General features: G+C 57.9%; 1 protein-coding gene across 15 annotated transcripts in view; it reads left to right on the top strand.

Annotated features, from left to right (window-relative positions):
* The first annotated feature begins 6,310 nt into the window (after window positions 1-6,310).
* The window catches only part of GRIN1 (glutamate ionotropic receptor NMDA type subunit 1), a 39,963-nt gene continuing 31,253 nt past the window's right edge, over window positions 6,311-15,020 (top strand). For 5 of the 15 annotated variants that reach the window (XM_063353439.1, XM_063353440.1, XM_063353436.1 and 2 more), the window contains exons 1-2: window positions 6,313-6,716; window positions 9,975-10,109. In XM_063353439.1, the coding sequence (XP_063209509.1) occupies window positions 6,459-6,716; window positions 9,975-10,109 (393 nt within the window). In that variant the 5' untranslated portion in view covers window positions 6,313-6,458. Of the gene's footprint in view, window positions 6,717-9,974; window positions 10,110-15,020 lie in introns of all 15 variants that reach the window. The other 10 variants (XR_010073436.1, XM_063353433.1, XM_063353432.1 and 7 more) reach the window with 4 other exon arrangements.

Below are 15,020 nucleotides of genomic sequence, written 5' to 3'. Positions count from 1 at the left end.
CAGCAGAGACATGAAATACTGAGAGTACCAAGGTGACCTAGGCACTGTTCACTGCAGGGAGACAGATCCTTGTCTGGATGGGCCCCAGGATGTGAGGGGAGCTCTGGGCACTGTGGTGGGCTCCTGGGAGGGGGACAGGAGGGTCAGGGATGCACGAAAAGGGGTTCAGCTGATGAGATGTTTGCTGCCTCCACCCCAAGGCAGAGGGGGGAACTCGGACATTTCTGCACCTACTGCTGTGAAGACAATGTCCTGTCTTTGAGGACACCTCTCTCTGGAAGGGTTACAGGTTCCAGAGTGCCTCATTTGTCATTGACGCCCTTTTCCTTCCCTCTTTTCAGCTTCATCAAAGCCCGAGGAGGTTGGGCATGCCCAGGGGCCTCACTCTCCACTTGAGAGGGCACATCTGCCTTCCAATGAAGCCTGTAACCACCTGGACTCTACTGGGGAGACACCCCACCGGAAGAAGCTCATATGTCACCTTTCCCAGGGAATTTGGCCCCTCCAGCCTCTCCAAACGGTGGGACCGTTTCTGCTTGAGCAAGGTGCTGCACAGACACACCCCACCACGGCTTGCAATGAGCAGGGCGGCAGGTTATTGGTGCAGCAGCAGACCCTGGTGTCCCAGTGTCCCCAGAGAGTCCCTGGAGATGAAGGTAGTCGATCTGACAACCCTGGATGCCAGCTCTACCTTGCAAAGCAAGGCAGGCACACCCCAACAGCAAGCTTTCCCATGGGCACCCAACCTGTTGGGCTGAGCTCCAGCGTGGTGGGCTGTGCATGCTGGGGAGCACCAAGGGCTGTACGGGGGCTGGTGTCGCCCAGCGTGCTCCATCTCCAGCCACTCTGCACCGCTGACTGTGGCACCGCATTACCTGGGCCCAAGCTCCAGCATCTTCTGAGGCAAAGACGTGCAGGAAGGTCCCAAGCGGCGATTAATCTCTCTGCGCTCCTTTCCAGCCTCTGCTATGCAGCAGTCCCAGGGGACTGGAAGTCCCTGAGGACAAGTTGCCCCATCTCCTGGGACACAACGTGCAGGCAGCTGAAGCCCAGCCACCTCTTGGCTGGTTTTCCAGCAGAAAATTGGAATTTTGTCAAAATGAAAGTTTCCCTACAGAGCACTTCAAACATGTGAATGCTGGTTTTCCCTTAGAAAATTATTCCTGTGGAAATTCCCACCCACTCCTGCTGCACATCTGACTGCGTTTCTGTGCATTCAGTTCCTTCTGATTTCACAGAAGCTGTTTCTGTGTTTCTCACCACCTTTGCCTCTGGCCATTGATGTTCCATGTCCCATCCTCTTACGGGTCACCTGAATATCTCCCTGCCTAATGAGGAACCTCTTGCTATCCGGAAGCCGGACTAACTGCCTGAATCCTGTTTGAACTCCCCCCAGCCCTGGGAATGCCCAGCTGCCTCGGATGAAGACGAAGCGCTGGTGGATGCTGCGAATGCTCCTGCGCATGGCTGATGTGGGGATGCAGTAACCTGACAGCAGAAGGGGAGAGATACCTCAATTCTCATCACTTGGAATAAGATGCTGTTGTGGCTTCTTTCTGTGATGACAGGGACTCCAGAGGTGACATGCACTGTGCTCAGGAGGGTGGCAAAGGCCCTCGGAGCCCTAGGGCTTGTGCCCCGTGGGGAGAGCTGAGCAAAGACAACACAGATGCCCATAGCAGGCCAGCGTTGTGCTGCATCAGCGCTGTGCTGCCTGGTGACTCCACCAGCCACATCTGACTTGCAAAGTAGGCTGGTCTGAGTCTCTCTTGGCTGACAAAGCATTTAGGGAGAGCACACGACCTGCCTAGGGACTGCAGTCCATCCTGGCTACCATCTGTAAGAGAGGTGGAGACAGGGCCAGAACGTACAACAATAACAACTCAATCCAAACGGCTGCTCAGACGCTTCCACCTTGGTCTCCATCCCGTTGCCCCCTGCAGCCCCCCCCCGCCCTAGAAATAACGCCTTTGGGCATCGTACTCTTTGCAGACACCAACCGCTGCCTGTCCGTCTGGCTGGATGGCAGACGTCGTGACAAGGACATCCTCCCGCTGCGTCCCGGCTGCCCACACAGATTGCATTCCCCAGCGGAGTGATGGCGGGGAATGCTCTGCAGCAGCCTCCAGGAGGGTGGTGAGGAGCTGCCGACAGTCCCTGCACCCCCTTCCTGGCCCATCATCCCTGCCCGGTGTCTGCCACCACCTGCTGCCTGCCTCGACCCCACACTGGCATTAGTGCCATTCCCTGTGCCCATCCCAGGCCATCGTTGCGTTGGGCACACCGCAGAGAGCCACCAAGGGCAGGTTTCTCTGCCTGCAGGGTACCCAGGGCATGCGACTCCCCTGGGATGTGCCCAGATACCCGAGCAATAGGAACAAGAGATGTGATGAAACTGGGCAGGAGGCTCTGGCCACGGCGTGGCGACTCCGAGGAGGGGAGCCTTCTTCCACGTTCACCACCCTGCCTGCCCCGGCTGTGCTGGAGCTGGCTCCCACTGAGGGACAGACTCTGGAAACAGCTTCTCCAGTGCCCAGAGCTCCTGGGGAAAGCGTCCGCGCTGGGGCAGCCGTCTGCCATTGCTCCTGACAGGCAATGTCTGATACCGCAGGCAGCACCCTCCAGCTTCATCCACTCTCACCTCTTCTGTAGCAGCTCACGAGGAGTTTTTCTCCAAATATTCTCACGGGACCTTTTCTCCATTTTTTCGGCCTCTCTGTAAAGAATGTGATCCCCAGATCCGAGGGCAGCTTTTGCCCCCGAGATGCCCCAGTGCTTTGTACAGAGGCTCAAGCCGTTGCTGGCTGTTGCTCTGACCCCTCAGGGGCTCATCCAAGGACAATGGTGCCTCCTTTTCGTTTCGAAATTCATGATCTCTGACCCCCTGGTCGATATTAGAGACCACCTTTCCAGTCAATATTTCCACTGCATCCGCAGTCCTGTCCTAAGGGCAGGACCAACAATATTTGCTTCTTCTTCCATGGCTCTTCACTGACTGTCTTAAAGTATGTTTCAGTACTCCGTTTTTCAAAGAATTCAAATTATTTGGCATCATTATTTGCTGTCTCGCAGATTTTATCATCAGTGATTGCTTCCAGAGCAATGGCAGAAGTGCTGAAGTATCAACCACATCCCATATCCTTTCATACCTGTAGGAATACCCCCATCCCGTTGCAGTTCTTCACTAACAGCTGCTCTTAGAGATCTGCCATGGCCACTCAGTGTGTTCTTGACGTAGTTTTATAGCTTGGCTTAACCACTCCTACATCTTGCAGCTGTACGTAAAATGCATTTCCATAGCCCTTGTTATAGCTGTGTGGTTACTGCTGTCAATTAAAATTTAACTTTCTCTAAGGAAGAATTTAGTTTGTTTGGCAGCTCCATGATGACTGACACAAATCACATATTCCTAATGCTTGATTTCCTCATTTATGAAATTCCGTATTAGCTTTTCCACCACCGGGACCGATGCCTTACCCCGGGGCGGATGAAATTTCCGGCTGGGTTCAGTGCTGCTCCCCTGAAGTCTCTAGGTTTTATGCTGGCTTACTCCAGCCGCTGGAAGAATTACACCATGCACAGGCAACGGGACACCACACAAATGCTCTTGTCCAACTCCCCTGCATCCAGAAGGTGCCAGACATAAAGAGCAGGATCACACTCTGCACATGTTAATTGCTAACAGGCAGTTGTGTTAAGTTCTTGTGCCAAACCATGGCTAAGAAGGTTGCCATGACATGCCAGGAGGCAGCCACAGGAAAATACAGGTCCTTTGCTTGCTCCAGAGTCGTCAGAAGGATCAGCCGGTGGATGCAGACATAGCTGCCATTTACACAGCCTCCACCCCAGGAAAGCCCTGCGTGCACCCATTGCCTTCGCATGATCAAAGAGCCCGAGGACACAGCAAGTGTGGAAGTCGTGTGGTGACAACGTCTGCGCTGGCTGAGCCTGGCTGCTGGAGGTTGTGATCTGGGCTCTTCCTGATGCCAGGACAACACGGCCCGGTGGGAGGCATGACCTGAGAGGGAAGCAGGCGTTTCTCGGATCTCTGCAACGGCGACAGAACAAGAGTCTCTGGAGACAAAAACCGAATGGAGGCACAGAGGGAAGACCCTGACTCTGCAGTATGATCATCTGAGACTCCTGGGCAACACAGGAGGAGCTCAGTAACTGCACTCCTTTTTGTCCCTACGGGGAACTCCAGATAATAAGGAGGAAAGATCTTTTGCACTCCAATGAATGTTTCAAAGCCTGCCTTTTTCCTTCCTCTTCTCTGCTAAGTCCCCTGCTGTGGCCAGGACTTGCCTTTATTATTCTACTACCGTCACACCCACCAGGGCATGGGTCTGCATAGCCCACTCCAGACCAGTTTCTTCCCAAACAACCTCCTGCAAGGGTACCTGGTAGGCAGAGGACAGGATGCAGTCAAATGCGTACAGTCTAAGGGATGGATGGAATTCTCTCAACTCGCACCCTTTGTCCCTCCAAGACAGCACTCGGGCCCCTCAGGGTGGGCAGAGCCACAGCACATGAGTGTGGAGACTCACCTCCGTGGGTGGACGAGTAGGAATGGCACAGTGACGCTGAAAAGGGTCAAGTGTGCCTGGAAATCTGTGCTGAGAGCACGGCAGGATCGGTGTGGAGCTCCACGCAAAGCACTGCAAGAGTTAAGGCGAGGTGGGGCCATTCTCCTTCTCTCACCAAGTGCGTCATAACCTCCGTGGGTTTCATCGCTTTCCCAACGAATTGTCCACAGCTTCTCTCAGAGGGTCTCACAGCTGGAAGGGTGCTGTGTAGCGCACAAGCCCCGCGTATGCTGGGACCCTGCGGCATTACACAACGGCCATTTTGCTTCTGCAGTTTCTTCTGAGTGCATGTGGGCAACGTGGGACACAGACAAAATGGTTTCCATGGCAACTTGCACTTCAGAGATGCCAGTGAGAAAATTTGCGTTGGGGAAAGAAAATTCTCCTTCAACTCACGTTGCAAGCAAGCACAGAGGTGGGCTGCGGCAATACCCTAGAAATGGCTGATGTAAAAATATCTTTGGTGATTTTTCTTCTGCAGTGCTCAGCCTGCCCTCTTCTTGGCTGGCATACAGTGGGCTGGCTGATGGCATTTGTCCCATGCAGTTACAAAGCAACACCCTGTCGTTATCTCCAACCCCTTTGTTTTTTCCAAAAAGGCCAAAAATGGCGGCTCTGGGGAGCAACATGCTGTTCTGGCCACCTCACCCCTCTGGCCCTGGAACAGGAGAGGCATGGTCAAGGAGTGAAGCCCAATCCCTTTCAGCCATGGAGCTGCACTGTTCTCCAGATGTTGACCACTAGCTGCTGTGCCTCCATTTCCTTTGGGGAGGCTAAAGGTAGCCCAGGGGCAGATAGAGAGAACCCCAAGAAACCTCCTCAGCTGACAAATCTGAAGGTCATATCCTGGAGTAATGAAGTGAATTTAATGGAGGAAAAGGGCTGGTTACCCTGTGAGCTAATGTCTGAAAGAGCGGTGGCTCTGTCTGGAGGGACAGAGTGAAGCCAAGGAACCAGGCTGAGTGTCTGCTTAACATCTCTGCCCAAGAGGTGTGTTGGTCAAGGGAGGGTTCTCCACCATTAGCGTGAATACAAACCCTGATGTTCATCTCACAAGCAGCCCTCCTCAGCCAGGACTGGGGAAGCGTGTTGTTCAGAGATACTGTATAACTGGGAAGATTTGTGCTGGAGAACAAAACCCGAAGACCCCAATTTATAGAAGCATAGAAACACAGAATAGTTAGAGTTGGAAGGGACCTTAAAGATCATCTAGTTCCAACTCCCCTGACATGGGCAGGGACACCTCCCACCAGACCATTTACCCCCAGTCTGGTATGATTACGCCTGGAGAAGACCCTGTTTTACCCAATATCTGGTGTGATTATGCCTTCCGAAGCAACGGGAACACCCAGACCCTGAATGAGCAATGCGGGTGAACACGACAGAGTGGGACCACCGGGAGACGCACTCCACCGCAGCCGGAGGCTCAGCCCCAGAGGAGCTCTGCACCCCCGGCGCCCGCGACACTTCCCAGCGCTGCGGGAGCCCCCCGTGCCCGGGTCCCCGCGGTGCCCAGCAGGGCAGAGCCGGGGTGGGGGGGAAGGTGTGTGTGTGTGCGTGTGCAGCCCACCCCGCAGCAGGGCCGGGCGGGGCACTGCCGCAGCGCCCGGGGCCGCCGGGGGGTCGGTGCCGCGCTGCGCGGGGGGCCGGGGCGGGCCGGGGGAGGGCGGGCGCTGCGGCAGCGGGCGGAGCCGGCGGCGGGCGGAGCGGCGCGGAGCGGGCGCGGAGCGGGCGGTTCAGCACCAGGGAGAGCGCCCCGCGCCCCGCGCCGCGCCGAGCCCCGCATGGGGCCGCGCTGAGCCCGGCGGGCGGCCCCGCGGCGGGCGGCGGCGGCGGGCGGGGGGGGCCCGGCGGGCTCCGGGCCGCCCGTGGATGAGCACCATGAGGCTGCTGCTGCTCGCCCTGCTCTTCTCTTCCTCCTTCGCCCGCGCCGGCTGCGACCCCAAGATCGTCAACATCGGCGCGGTGCTGAGCACCAAGAAGCACGAGCAGATCTTCCGCGAGGCGGTGAACCAGGCCAACAAGCGGCACGGCACCTGGAAGCTCCAGCTCAACGCCACCTCGGTCACGCACAAGCCCAACGCCATCCAGATGGCCCTCTCCGTCTGCGAGGACCTCATCTCCAGCCAGGTACCCCGGGCCGGCGACTCCCCCCCGCCGCCGCCGCCTCCGCCGCCTCCGGGCACCCCCCCGCCCCGTCCCCGGGGGGGGCCGAGCCGTCGCCCCCGCGGCCGCAGCGACCCCGGCCCCGCCGCAACCCCCGGCCACCCGCCGGGGCTCGGGGCGGGCAGAACCGCGGCCAGAGGGGTCCTGCCCCGGGGCCCGGGGGCCGCTGCCCGCATTGCAGCCTTTATGTAAGCGCGGGCGGGCGGCACGATCCGTCACACGGGCACCCGCACCCCCCCCGGGGCACACACGGGCACCCGCACCCACTCCAGGGCACACACGGGCACCCGCACACAGCCTGGGGCACACACGGGCTCACACACGCACCCCGGGGCACACACCCAGAGCGGGTGTGCAGATGTGCCCACCCAACACCACGCGGGCAGACAGCAACATGCATGCAGACATACACAGCGCACAGACACACATCGCCATGGGCGCACACGGGCACACACATAGGCACATGCTGTGTGCACACATGGGCATCCACCGGCTGTGGGCGAGTGTGGGCACGGGGAGCGCCACACATGCACATACATTGGGCGCTCACGTGCCGCTGTGGGGATGCCCATGGGCTGCTCTGCATGTACACACACACACACACACACACACAACCCCCCCATGTGCACACATGCATCGCCGTGCAAACACAGGCACACACAGAACACTGCACATCTACACTCATACCAGTGTGCAAACACACCGGTGCACACACGCTCTCCCGCATGCACACATGCGTCCGTGTGCACACACGAGCACACCCTGCACCAGGTACACATACACGTACGTACTGCCACACAAACACACTCCCCTGTGTGCGCTACAAACACACACATACACCCTGGTTCGTGTACACGCACGCTCCCAGGTCACACACTTACATGACTGTGTGCCACAGCTGCACACGCAGCACCAGGGCACCCCTGGCACCGCACCATGCGTGAAGCAGGCACGGAAGCACACCCACTGCCACACACGGCACACGCTGACAGATTGCAGACACACAGGCACAGCGGGCACACACCCGCACAGACACAGGGCCGTGGGCACGCACACACGCCTGCACACGCCAGCACAGCGCGTCCTCGCGCGGGTGACCCTCAGCACACGCAAGGGAGAGTCCGAATCTGCGGCGGTGGTGGGTGCAGCCTGGGCACCCCTGGGCAGCCTGTGGCCTCTCCTGCGTGTGCTCTGGGTGCTGAGCCTGGCTAACCAGCCCTGTTCCCCCCACTTGGGGCCATCAGGTGGGCAGACAGGCAGGTGCAAACCCACCCCCACCTCCAACACAACCACGCACAAGCAAACAGGGTGCACGGGCCCATGCATATGCACAAACACGCACAAAAATTGTACGAGCGCCCGCACCACGGAGACTCACACACCCCCCCCACGCAGACATAAATGCGTGTGTGCACCCAGGCACACACAAAGCCAGCGAGGGGGGGGAGCTGGAGGGGCCAGAGGTGCAGAGCGGAGCAGAGCTGACACGTTCGCAGCTCAGCTTCCCAGTGCGGAGATGGAGGATGGCTGGAGCCGTCCCTGGGGACGCTGGCAGGAACCGCAGCGCAGGCTGTCTTTTACACCCGCTGCCCGGCAGGGAGCAGGGAGAAGGCTCAGTCGGGTCCCTCGCTGAGCTGAGGCTCCATTTAAGCAATCCGGCTGATGGATGCCTGTGTCCATGCCACCTCTAAGCCTTGTCCCCATGGCAAACCCCACGGAGCCCCGGGGCCGGTGCAAGGTTGCAGGCACTGGCACGTCCCTGCATGAGCGGTGGGATGTGGGGGTTGCAAAGCCAGGGTGCAGAGGGGGCTGCGGGTGCTGGGAGCGGCCACTCTGTCCCAACAAGTTGGGTTCTTCCAGCCCCACGGCCCCAGCGTTGGGCAGAGCCAACCTCGGTCCCCGCTCGCTGGCCCTGTGCCCGAGCAGGGGGCTGCGAGGCAGAGGAGGGGCTGGGAGCCCGCGCATGCAAAATGGCTCCTGCCGGTCAGCTGCTGTGCAGCACAGCGCAGCCCTCGCCCCCACACAGCCCCCAGCCTCTCCCCCCGGGGCCTGATCCTGCCCCACGGCCCATGCCGCAGCCCTGCTGGGGGCAGGTCCTCGCCCACCCCTGGTGTCACCAGGCACTCCCCTCCTCCTGCCTCCCCAGGTGACCTCCCCAACCCTTCCTCAGCAGTTCCTCCTTTCTCCCGTACCAGGGTCTCCAATCCCTGCCCCAGCTCGCTCTGCGCCCTCAGCTTGCTCCCACCCAATGCCAGGCAGGACCTTCCCTTCTTCCCACCCCACCGAGTCTCCAGGTCTCCTTCCCCAGGCATGCCTCATCCTCCCGTCCCAACCAGCCATCCCTCCAGCCTGGGCGCAGAGCGCTTCCCGGGGCTCGGGCAGATGCTCGTAGGAGGAGGAAGTGTCATTTCCTCCCAGACATCAAAGTCCTTGCACTGATTCAGCCTAGCTGGAGACCTGTCACCAGCTGGGGATGTTCCTTGTGCTGTGAAAGGGCATTAGTGTAACAAAGGATCCCCCAGGGATTACCCAGCGCCTTCCTCTCCTGTTTGACACAAAATAGCATCCTGCTGGAGACCAAAATCCCAGTCCTGTAATAGCAGCAGGATCTTGCTGAGATCCTCCTGCCCCATTTCGGTGTAACCCAGACCCCCCCCTGCCCCATCGCCCCATTGTGCGGAGGGCAGATCCCCCACCGCTCCCCCTGGTTTCCTCATTTCCCTGCGTGCTCGGGGCCAGATGGCTGATCTGCTCCGCGGCTCTGCGCTCCTTCTCCTGCTCCGAGTCCCAGCTGACCACTTTGTTTGTAATAGTCCTCAGAGGGGAATTACAACCGAGTATTAAATGTGTGGTTAAAGAAATCGCATTACACAGTGTGACTGTAAGGGAGATGTTTCCCTTTAATCTGTAATCCATGAAAGTTATTAGTTTAGCGAGCGGAGCGGCTGCGCACGGCGTTTCCATTAAGATGTAACCCTGAGCAGACCCATCACCTCCCTGCGGGCTGCAGCCCGAGCCGCGGCCACAGCCCCCCGCGCTCCCCGGCGCAGTCCTTGCTGTGCTGCTCCCCGTTAGTTGAATGCCGTTATCGTGTTACCGTGGGGCTGTTTAACGCTGCAGAAAAGAAAAGGAAAGAAAAAAAAAAAAGCAATAAAAAAATCGCACTCGATGGCCGATGTACTCCTGTGAAATAATGTTTGTGTCATGTATCCTGTCCTGCAGGTCTATGCAATATTAGTTAGCCACCCTCCTGCTCCCAACGATCACCTAACACCAACACCCGTATCATACACAGCTGGCTTCTACAGGATCCCTGTCATTGGTCTGACAACACGCATGTCTATATATTCTGATAAGGTAACTGATGCATGTTTCTAGTCTAGTACCTCATACGTGTGCTGTAAATCGAGAGTGCCCGTCAGGAGGGTTAATGATGTCTACGCTGCCCTGCCTATCTATATGTCTGTCTGTCCATCCGCCCCCTCCAGTTAAACCTGCAGCTCCCTCTCTCCCTCTCTCTCTCTCTCTCTCTCCCTCCCGCATTCCCCGGGACATGATTTTTTCGCAGCTGCCGGTGCTGACCTACATAGTGCTGGATGATTTCTGCAGCGCTGCTCCGCCAGGCTGCTGGGCTCACCGCTCTTCAGCCACGGCAGATGCAGGAACTAGCTCCTGCCCCGCTCACCAGAGACAGCCGGGGGGGTCCTGGGCGCTCCCGGGGTGCGGGGGGACCTGCGGAGGGGCGGGAGGAGCCGAGTGGAGCCTTTACATCGGGCAGGAGCTCTCTGGGGCTTAAAGGTTGTTTGGTTGCGTTCACTTCCCTGGGTTTATGTGATATTGGTAGGGGAGAGAAGAGAATTGACTAACAAGTTACCCTGAGGCTTTCAATGACGTTCAGTCTGGCCAGCACTCAAGAATGGGGTTCAAATTCCGGTGTCTCAAACCGCTGTCTGCTGTTGTCCCTGCGGGAACACGGGGGCGCTCAGGCGGGATGAGGTCCTGCTGTGTGCGGGGGCTGGGGGCAATGCCGGCCTGGCCCGTGAGATGCTGCCACGGCCAGCGCTTCCACCGGCCCTCGGCTCACAGACCCTCTCGCAAAGACACTTCGTGATGAGTTAAAAGCAAAAGGAGGAGCTGAGCGGAGCCTGGCCCACCACACGCCATTGCAGCCTCGGCGGAGGTTTTTGCCCCGGCGCACGAGCTTAGCGGGTGAGATCAGGCCTGTTTTGAAGCACGAATCGGCCTGTGCTTGGAAAATGTGAATATTCACAAATGCAAATGTTCAGTGCAAAAAATAGTCACTCCGCCCACATGCCTAAGTGAAGTCAAATTTCAGGAGGGAGGAGCAGGGGCTGCCGGAGATGCAGCTCGCAGGAGCGCTTGGCCGGGGCAGCAGCAGGTCTTGGAATCTCCCACCAAGTAAAACCACGGTAGGACAACCAGCAAGGCAGGACCACGGCAGTGACAGCACCGGGGGCTGGCGGGGGCTGGGAACCCGCACGCCCTGGTAGGGTCCCGCCAGGCACTGGTAGAAGGAAAGGGATGGCGACAGAACTGGCAGACCGAGGGAGGGGGCAGGCAGCCGGTAGGAAATGTGTGGGGAAATTTGGTTCGTGCTGCCACAGGGAAGAGATAGGTCTGATCGGAAACGTCACCAAGAGGGACCTTGTCACACTGCACGCGACGGCAGGGAGAGGGGACCCTGCACGGTCTCGGCCCAGCTTCATCTCGGCAGAGCCATGCTCGCCGAAGCAAATTGGCCGCTTTTCCCACAGCACGACCTTGTGCTGAATTTGCGTGCTCACCCCGAGGGGATGCAGCTTCCCTGGCAGACTGTGCTTCAGCCATATTTATTTTTTTCCCTATTTAAAACACGTTTTCTGCAAAAGCGGCTCATAAAACCCACCTGCCTCACTTCAGAGCCGGAGGAGCGACCCACTGCGGCAGTGGCGACCCACGGCGGTGGCGGGGAGATGCTCCCCCCCTGGATGTTTGGGGGTCTGGGGCAGGTGCAGGGCTGTGGGGCACACTCTCCTGGCAGAGACTCCTCGGGGATGCCACGCTGTGTGTCTCGCCCCTCTGAGCGCTCCTGCCTGCTCCCTCGCTCAACCTCCGTCCCACCAAGGCAGCCGGGGGCTTGAGGACTCTGAAATCTCTGCAGAGAGGGGAGCTGCAGGCAGGAGACGCGGCGAAGGCAGGGACGGGGTGGGGAGAGGAGCAAGGACGTTGAATAGTGGACTGGCAGGAGCTGGAGGGGGCAGCAAAGGTGGGGTGGAGCGGAGGACAGCAGAGCAAAGGGGTGCGAAGGGATGGGACGGGACGGGGATGGGAGAGGACGGTGCAAGGCTCAGCACGCAGCAGGACGGGCAGGCTGGTGCAACACAGGGACACTCAGCTGGTTCCCTTTTTGGTTTCCACTGATCGGCTTGCTGGGTTTTTTTGATCTTTTTTTTTTTTTTTTAATTCAGAAAATTATATCTTTCAGCTTAGTTTCTATGGAAACAGGCTTGTAAGATCGCTCTGTGTGTGCGTGCCCCTGATTGGTTTTGAAGGCGTCAGCCAATTTTAGCTAAATTTCACAGGGGGTTGAAGTCTGAGAGTTAATTATGGTCCTCCCAAGGCTAAGCTGCCAGGGAGAGGAAAGGCGTGGGCTTTTGGTTTGCCCAGTACCCTTTGATGCTCTTGGGGCATCTCCAGTTGAGCACAGCACTCCATGAGCTGTAGCCAGTCTTTCAACAAAGATACCCGAGGGAAGCAAGCTTTATTGCTCCCAGTATTCAAAGAACTAATTGTTCTAGAAACGGCATGGCAGCTATCAAGCTGAGCGCTCTGGCTTGGCAGCCTTTGTTTGGCCTCCTTGTATGTACAGCTTATGAAATGGTTACCTGTTTCTTCAGCAAGGTCTTCACGTCATTCGGCATAGTCCTGCCTGTGCTGTGAGGGGGTCTCCGAAATCCCGGTCACCTCCGTGGGAGGTGAGCGGGGAACTGCAGGAGGAGAGAGGGGGGTTCTCACGGTAAAGGCAGCAGAGCGGTAGCCATGGCCATGGTGTCCATCGCTATGGAGAGCTCTTCACGGACTGCTCATGGACCGAGCATTGCAAAAATCACACTCTGACCTTCTCATGCTGAGCCCCCTGAACGGACAGGCTGGAAGCTTTAGTGCTTCTGTTCCCCATGTGCCATTGGGGGTATTTATATCTCCTTTGCATCCCAGCCAAAAAGATGAGATGACATTGACGTCTTGACAGTATGAGAAATATGAAACGACACTGAGAGCGTGAGAGCAAAGCTCGCGGGGAAATGATCTGGTGCCGTTCGTCACCACCATGTGGGACTGCACCTACGTGGCGGGGACGAAGGGACGTGCTGGGTGCCCCGAGGTGCTGAGCCCCACACTATCCCCCTGTCAGCGAGGCAGCACAGTGGAGGATCAAGGGTGGCTTCACTGAGACCTGCCCTGCTGCTGAAAGAGATAGAAATTGGAGTTTAGTCATTCTGCGCTTGGAGAGCCGTTTCAACGTCCAGCACCCGGTCCTGGTAGTGGAAATGAGGTCTGTCTCTCTCTTTCTCTCTCTCTCCAACCTGGACCTGGGGATTGCTTTTCCCTCTGGTTCCTCATCTCAGTATAACTGCTCCATGCCCTCCAGGGGGCTAATGCTCACTGAGGGGGGTATTTTAATCTGTTACTGGTCTCACTGGCAACCGGTGCTCAGCAGAAACGGTGTTAGTGTGCGAAGCTGTGTTGAAAGTGGGGAGAAAAGTGATGCTCCTCAACCATGGCCAGGGTCAGGACTCCTTCACGGGCACCTGCGAGAAGTGGCAGGAGAGGCTGGCTTAGAGACGTAGAGATGTAGAGACGTTTGCCCCAGGAATGGGCTTCACCGCCACCGCCGAGCAGCACAGCCATCAGCAGGGGGGGCCTGCAGAGCGGATGAGGGGCTCTGCGCGCTGAAGCCCGTGTTGATGGCAGTGATGGAGCCCACTCATCCCAGCAGATAAGAGCTCTTCACAGGCTCTCAGGATTCAAGCTGCGAGGACAGAGCAGCCCCATCGCTCTGCTGGGCTGCTGCGGCAGTGCTGGGCCATTGCCCAGAGGTCAACAAGTCATAGAACCATAGAATCAGAATGGTTAGAGTTGGAAGGGAACTTAAATATCATCCAGTGCCACCCCCTGCCCTGGGCAGGGACACCTCCCACCAGACCATGTTACTCCAAGCCCCGTCCAACCTGGCCTTGAACCCCTCCAGGGATGGGGCAGCCACAGCTTCTCTGGGCAACCTGGGCCAGGGGCTCACCGCCCTCCCAGCCAAGAATTTCTTCCTGAGATCTCATCTAAATCTCCCCTCTTCCAGTTTGAAGCCATTACCCCTCATCCCATGGCTCTCCTCCCTGATCCAGAGTCCCTCCCCAGCTTTCCTGGAGCCCTCTTAGGTACTGGAAGGGACTCTGAGGTCTCCCCAGAGCCTTCTCTTCTCCAGGTTGTCCTTTCCTCCATGCACTGCAGGGAAAGGCAGACGATGCATTTGTGCCTGAGCTCCCCATGTGTCTGCCCCCACTGAAATCCCTCCCAGCCACACGTCTGAGCTATTGCAGAGTTCTCTCAGCTCCCTCCCACGGCTGCAGCTATCCCGCGGGGCGGTGGGCAGGCTGCTGTCTGGTGGGGCTCAGCGAGACGTGGGCAGGCTGAACAGAGCAGGGCGCAGAGCAGCTCAGGCTCCTTCCGCGGAGACACAGGCCAAGGCTTCTTTTTCCTACCCTGCTGATGATTTTTGCTAAATTATCAGGAACTTTATTTATTGGGATCTCTGTCGATCTCCTTGAAACTGCTGAGACAGTTTATTTTGGGGGCGCGTTGCTAAAAGGAGGACTGACCACATGATTTCCATAGGTAATGAAACAAAAGCACGTTGTTTCCTCAAGCCTGTAGGAAAAATTACTCTACCAGCCATGGACCATGAGCTGTGATGAGCCCTTAGGCAAACAGAGATAAAGAAAGCAATCTTTTCACTCGTGGACCTGTACGTGGTCCCTGCCTGGTGGCCCCACATGCCTGCACACTCCCTATATGCGGTGTACATCCCCTGTGCACACAAACTCCATCCACAGGCACCCACACGGGCGCCCTCCCCCAGGCCTGGCGTGGCCACATGCAGACCCTGTGCGCAGCTGTTCGCACACCCAAACACGTTCCCTGCATGGGTGCCTGCACACACATGCTGTCTGCACGTACGCGCTCACGTTTATGTATACATAGAGCCCTTGGTTG

The sequence above is a fragment of the Chroicocephalus ridibundus genome, chromosome 15 (assembly GCF_963924245.1).
Source record: "Chroicocephalus ridibundus chromosome 15, bChrRid1.1, whole genome shotgun sequence".
NCBI classification, from domain to species: Eukaryota; Metazoa; Chordata; class Aves; order Charadriiformes; family Laridae; genus Chroicocephalus; species Chroicocephalus ridibundus.
Note: the sequence above shows the minus strand (reverse complement) of the source record. Positions and strands in the feature narration are given on the sequence as shown.